This window comes from Chaetura pelagica, unplaced genomic scaffold, assembly GCF_000747805.2.
Source record: "Chaetura pelagica isolate M959 unplaced genomic scaffold, ChaPel_1.0 scaffold681, whole genome shotgun sequence".
NCBI classification, from domain to species: Eukaryota; Metazoa; Chordata; class Aves; order Apodiformes; family Apodidae; genus Chaetura; species Chaetura pelagica.
In genome coordinates, this window is record NW_009951983.1 from 134,173 (window position 1) to 141,123 (window position 6,951).

The 6,951-nt window shown below is 47.5% G+C and overlaps 1 protein-coding gene across 1 annotated transcript in view; it reads left to right on the top strand.

Moving 5' to 3' along the window:
- Window positions 1-1,773, top strand: part of LOC104392246 (claw keratin-like) — a 9,969-nt gene extending 8,196 nt beyond the window's left edge. The window contains exon 2 of the mRNA XM_010001624.1: window positions 1,523-1,773. Within this exon, the coding sequence (XP_009999926.1) occupies window positions 1,523-1,773 (251 nt within the window). The remainder of the gene's footprint in view (window positions 1-1,522) is intronic.
- The last annotated feature ends 5,178 nt before the right edge of the window (window positions 1,774-6,951 follow it).

The following is a 6,951-nucleotide window of genomic DNA, read 5'->3' on the forward strand; positions in this document are numbered from 1 at the left end:
ATGCCACGGTGCAGCAGAGCTTTTGGTGAAGAACAGATGTTTTCCAACTTGTGGGAAGGTTTTCCTAGTTGGTTTGGGGTTGTTTGGTTTATTTTTAATTGAAAATTTCTCCCCCTCCAATGGTTTTGAGAACTTAAAAATGCTTTTCTGGTCTACAAAATAAACTTCACTTTTGGCAGTGAAGGCAATAAAATGGTATCAGGAATGCAGCTGGCCCATAAAATGTAAAGATGAAAGAAACCTGTAATAGATGTGACATATGGGAGGCTGGGAACAAACTAATAATCCCAAACAATGAAGAAAATTATATTAATTGAAGATCTGACGTGTACTTGCAAATTTGTTTTCCAGCCAATAAGGCTACAAATCTTTTAAATACTCAGGGTGTCTTATCTAAGCCAGGCAGGCCAAGGAACAGTATAAAAAGGGCTCAGAGCTCCAGGCTCCTCATCATCTCTCTTGCCTTCCTCCTCCTGGTGAGCTCGGTAAGCCTTTCTCCTCTGGGTGTCTTTGTGAGGCTTAGAAATGTAGGGTGGAATAATTTCTGTTAGGGTTGTGGCTTCTTTCAAACGTTTCTCTGCACCTTGGAGCTGTGCCTGCTGAGGTGCAGGAACTGGTGGGTTCAGGTTTTAAAGCTGGGGTTGAAGCTTTCCTGGTCCACTTGGTGCCTGGGATATCTGGCTTCAGAATAGATACAAGGAGATCTATATAAACATCTGTATTAATTTAATATAATATATAATTTAAATATAATTTAATAAGGATTATTGCTTATCAGAGCTGCCTCCAGCAGAGTTAGTGAAGGGTTTCCCAACCACCACCCTTGATGGGTTCTTCATTTTAAGGGAGGTCTTCAGGCCTCTTTGGCCAGACAGCAGATGTTCTCCTGGGTGCTGACACTCCACAGTTTCTTGCCTGTGCTGTCAGCAGTTCCAGATGCCAATTAAAAGTGGTGTAAATTACTGAAATGGGGCTTGGAGTGATGGAGCTCAAAGCTGAAGTGTGTTTTCATGGTGAACAGCAGATGCCTTCAATTTTCTGGAGGGATTTGGGCTCTTTGCAAAGCCAGCATTGGGAATGTAGAGCTCTTTGCAAGGCCAGTGTCCTCAAAGAATTTTAGGATGGCTAAATCCTACCAATATTCTCCAAGAAAAATCCTGGAAGAGCAGCAAGGAGGTTTTGAGCTGCCACAGGTACATTCCACAGCTGGTGCTTTCACTAAGTCTCAGTGAGTGAGAAAAGAGAAACGGGAAGAATGATAGAAATGGGGTTTGATGAGGAGCTGAGGACTTGGGTCATCATTTTGCTCCTCTCCTTGGTCTCATGGGGCCAGGGAAGGATCTCGGGGCTCAGTGTCCCCGGAGGAACTGATTTCTTCTGCTTTCCTCCCCTGCTGCTGCGCTCCAGGTTCCTCCAGCACAGAAGATGACTTTCCTCCAAAGCCAGTGTGACGATGACTGCTACTCCCCCTGCAATTACGGGGGTCTCTATAGCTACCGGGGCTACGACTGCGGGAGCCCCTGCGGCTACCGGGGCTACGGGGGCCTCTATGGCTACCGGGGCCTCTACGGCTTCGGGGACCGCTACGGCTACGGGGGCCTGTACGGTTACCGGGGCATCTATGGCTCTGGGGACTGCTATGGCTATGGGGGGCTGTATGGAGGCTATAGGGGCCTCTATGGAGACTGCTGTGGCTACCCAGGCTTTTACTCTGGCCGCTATGGCTCGCGCTACGGCCAAAGGTTTGGCTACGGGGGCTGCTATTCCTGCTAAACCCACTGGAATGTCCCTGGAATGAAGTTCAGCCCAGACCTGGCAAGCACCGACTGACGAGGAAGCTTGGAAGTTGTGCAGAGCCCTGGGGACAGCAGCCACCCCCCAAGGTGGCTCTGGGTGCTCTGCGCTGCTCTCAAAGTGTTTGGGACGTTTGATTTGGATTCTGCTCTGGGTCTGCTTGCTCCTTTGCCATCCCAGCTGTCCTCTGGATGGAAAGCTTCCTGCTCCTTGACCCTGCAGCTCTTTGTAAACTGGCTTTTTCTGTTGGGTGTGATGATGTACAAAACATTTCCTGGGAATGAAGGGTAGAGGTAGGAGGGCGTGACGTGCCTTTGGGAATGGAGACTCAGTTCTGTCTGTCTTTATATCTGCCTTTGACTCGTATTAAAAACAACACTGCATCAATATTGCCTTTCTCATTTTATTTTTCACTTGCATTTCTTCAAATCTCTTGAAACCAACAGATTGGGGGACAAAATTATTAACTTTTTGTACTTAGGGGTTTGCTCGTCGAGTCTTGTCCTCCCCAAGCTGAGAAGTAGGAACTTTTGTAGCTGCAGGAAACTTCAGCTCTGGTTGGGTGTGTTTTTACAACTCCAGGCTTTTGTTTGGTGTATTCCAGAGAAATGGTTTATTTCAAATATTTCAGGGCTACTGTTGGGCTAACGTGATGGGATCAGGACATGATCCACCACTGGTCATGGTCTGATATTGGAGAGGTTCTAGGTGACTGCAGATGTGTGGACCCATCAGGTTTTTCATTTTGAAATAAGTTTGTGTTTTATATGATTATCACAGAATCATTATCAACAGCTGGAGTTGGAAGGAACCTGGAAAGTTCATGGTTGAAATATTAGAAATTCCCTGATGGAGAAGGGGGAGGAGCTTGATAGAGTTGGGTTATGGTTGGACTCAATGATCTTAAAGGTCTTTTCCACCCAGAAGTATTCTGTGAATTTTCCCTTTGCAGTGTAAATAATTTGGAAGGGGGGGTGCTGGTGGACAGCAGGTTAACATGAGTCAACAGTGTGCCCAGGTGGCCAAGAAGGCCACCAGCATCCTGGCCTGCATCAGGAATGGTGTGACCAGGAAGAGTAGGGAGGTGACTGTGCCCCTGCACTTGGTACTGGTGAGGCTGCATCTCAAATCCTGGGGTCAGTTCTGAGCCCCATGAAGGACATAAAGGTGCTTGAGTGTGGCCAGAGAAGAGCCACCAAGCTGGTGAAGGGTCTAGAGAACAAGTCCTACCAGGAGCAGCTGAGGGAAATGGGGATGGTCAGTTTGGAGAAGAGGAGGCTGAGGGGAGACCTTATTGCCTCCTTCAGCTACCTGAAAGGAGGTTGTAGGGAGGTGAGTGTTGGCCTTTTCTGCCCAGTGGATGGTGACAGGACCAGAGGAAATGGCCTGAAGTTGCATCAGGGAAGGTTCAGACTGGATGTTAGGAAGAATTTCTTCACTGAAAGTGTGATCAGAGACTTGGAACAGCTGCCCAGGGAGGTGGTGGAGTCGCCATCCTTGGATGTGTTCAAGAAACATGTAGATCAAGAACTTCAGGGCATGTGCTAGTGGCTGAGACTGTGGGTTGTGGGGGTTTTGGGTGATGTGGCTTTTTTTGTTTGTTTGTTTGGTTAGGTTTGGTGTTTTTTGGTTTGGTGGTTGTTGGGGTTTTTTTTATGATTGGACTTGGTGATCTCAGGGGTCCTTTCCAACCATCACAATTCTGTGATCTGTGATTTGTATATTTCTTTTCCATTTTAAGACATGATTATAAAGACTGTTACGCCCTATTAGGCTCAAGTCTGTTCACCTTAATTCTGCTAACAGTTTTTGTTAAAAGGGAGGAATTGTGGCATTTCTCAAATTTCTGGGAGGTAGAATGGAAGAGAAAAAGTGTATTTACTGGGACCAGCTGCTCTGCCTGTGGAGGGATCTGAAATGGGATGCAAAGTCCCTTCAGGATGTCACCCCTCCTAGTGTAAACTAAAGAGAGAGGGAAGAAGATAAGTGGGGAAAAAAGACCCTCTACATTTTCATTATTTTTTTTCATGCAGAAATGTTTAATGCAGTAAGAAAAGGAGTTGGCACAGACACAGAAAGATTATGGTTTGGGGAAAATTGAAAGAGTTACAGAAGATGAGTCATTGCAGTCTGCTGGAGAGGACATTCCTTGTTGAAGCTGTTGTTCATCCTTCAGGTGCTTGTAAATCCAGATCAAAGCAGAGCCAGTGTCACACTCCTCTATTACACAGGACTGCAGCACCTGACTGGAAGCAGTTATTGAAAATGCAGGTGACCTGAAAACCAATTTTGCTGGAGTCTTTCAACAGGAGGCAGCAACTCTAAGAAGCTCTAAATGAACTGCAGGTGGTTGGTCCAGTTGCTGAGTGGGTGTGAAGGGGGTTTGAGCACAAGAAAGTATCAATGTGAGATCTCATGGTGGAGAGAGACAGGAAGAAGCAGATAGAATGAAGAACAAGAGATTTGAGAGAACAACCAAGCTCCTGGTTCTCAGTGACTTCAGTTGCTGTTGGGACTCAGAGCTTCTGCAGATGTTGCCTCTGGGATGGACTGTTCACCTTTGCTTGCTGGGTTGGGGTTAGTTCTTGTGGCAGGAGGGTGTCAAAACAGGACTCATGGTTGAGAGGGCCAGGAAGAAGAAGACAGAAAGAAGAACAAAAATGCAAATACCAAGAGATCTGAGGGAGCAGCTGAACTCCTGGATCTCAGGAGCTTCGGTTGCTGTTGGGGCTCAGACCTTCTGTAGACGTTGCCTTTGGGATGAGTCGTTCATCTTTGCTTGCCAGGTCGGGGTTGGTCCTTGTTGCAGGGGTGTTGCCCCTGGGTTTAGCAGCAGGGGTAGCAGCACCTGTAGCTGTAGTTGCAGCAGGAGGGGTATTTGTAGCTGTACCTGCGGCGGTAGCTGCACTGGCGCCGGTAGAGGCGGGGGTAGTAACACACGGTCCTGTAGCAGGGGGAGCAGCAGGTCCTGTAGCAGGGGGAGCAGCAGGTGTTGTAGCAGTAGTAACGGGACATCTTGGGGGGGTGGAGAGAGGTGGGGGAACCTGGAACAAAGTGGCATGGAAAGGTGGGCTCGAAGGGAGCAGTAGTAGACGTGGCTTGGGGGCATGAGTGGGGAGGGGGGGTTGGTAAGAAATGTTGAGCAAATCCCTCAATCTCTCGGTGTGATCTTGGCTGCCATTCTACCCAGCCCCTTTCTGTGCCCCCTCCCTGTTGAATTCAGCCATGAGGCACCATGTCTAGTCTTTAATTTTCCTTAAAAACTAACATAATACCCCGTGTTTTTGGACTCTGGGTACAGGAGTTTCAGCTTGCAGATCATAATTGAGTCGTCACAGAATGGTTTGAGGTTGGAGGGATCTTAAAGATCATCTAGTTTCAACCCCCCTGCATGGGCAGGGACACCTCCTACTAGTCCAGGTTGCTCAAAGTCCTGTCCAACCTGCTCTTTGAACATACAAATATCCCAGTTCTTGAGCATTTGGTGCCCAAGTTCTCTGCATGAACCCAAAACTTCATACCAGACTTCACATCTTACCAACAATATCTTGAGGTTCATTAATCAGTGCCACCCTCCCCCCCCCCCCCCCTTTTTTTTTTTTTTTCTGCTAAACAGATTAAAAACATACAAGAGAAAATAATTCCACCATTGCTATGGATCAGGAAATGCCTGTGGAGGATTTATTCCCAAGTTCATAGAATCACAGAATGGTGAAGGTTGGAGAGGACCTTAAAGATCATCAGTTTCCAACCTCCCTGCCATGATCAGGGACACTTCCCACCAGCCCAGGCTGCACAAGCCTCATCCAACCTGTCCTTAAACATCTCCAGAGAGGGAGCAGCCACGACCTCCCTGGGCAACCTATTCCAGTGCCCTCCCACCCTTATGGTGAAGAATTTCTTTCTGGTGTCTAACACAAATCTCTCCACTCTCACAGAATGGTAGGGGTTGGAAGGGACCTCTAGTTCAGCCCCCTCCCAGAGCAGGATCACCACACAGAATGACATCCAGCAGGTTTTGAAAGTCTCCAGAGAAGGAAACTCCACAACCTCTCTGGGCAGCCTGTCCCAGGGCTCTGTCACCCTTACAGCAAAGAAGTTTCTCCTCATGTTGAGGTGGAACTTCCAATGTTCTAGCTTATACCCATTGGTCCTTGTCCTATTACTGGGCACCACCAAGAAGAGACAGGCCCCTTCCTCTTGCCACCCACCCCTCAGATATTTATAGACATGAATAAGTTCCCCTCTCAGCCTTCTCTTCTCAAGACTAAACAGTCCCAGTCCTCTCAGCCTTTCTTCACAGGAGAGAATCTCTGGAGAGATAATCTCTGGAGAACATGGTCTAAACTTACCAAGTTCAAGGAGGAGAGTAAATCCAGAGGGTGCTGTGAGGAGTGTGAGGTTCTGAGCACTTTTATACTGTTCTGAGACCTGTGGAACTCGGTGCAGCTCTTCCTGTGCCTGGAAGTACATCAGCAGGCCAATTGCAATAATTATTTTCCTCCACATATAGGACAATTTTCAAATTCCTCTGGTAGCACATTGTGATTACATCCTGCGAGCTTCTTTCATCTCAAAACCTTCCAGGACAAATGGGTTGCTGGGGATTCACCCCAAGGGCAGGTGGGAATGAAACCAGAGGATACAAGAACAGCTCCAGCTCCACTGCCTGCCTGGCTGAGGAGGCCACTGACTGTTTCTTTATGTGATGTCCCTACAAGAAAGGTGGATTCTGCACATTGTGGGCTGACGTGAAATACCTGAGGAGGAAAGAGGCCTCCTAGCAAGTGCTTAGGGCTTTGACCAAACATTTTGATTCATTTCCGTGGCAATTAATGACAGACGTTCCATTGATTCCTTGAAGTTCTTCTTCTGCCTATAATTTGGCCTAGACACTTGGAGGAGTTCAGGCCCAGGATCAATTAAAGGAGCATCTGAGCAATGTGTCCAAGACTGACAGTCTGTTGGGTGTTTGTTTTGGGTTTTGTTTGGGTTTTTTTCCTCTTTTCTGGATGACGTTATTAGAAATTAGACCTTATTGCCTGAATCAATGTCATGTGGTGCGTTGAGGGAGGTTTGGTGCGTGTGTATATAAGTACCTGCACGGATGTGAAATGCTTGGGTGAGTCTGGCTGCAGGATCTGGTCGTACAGAAGA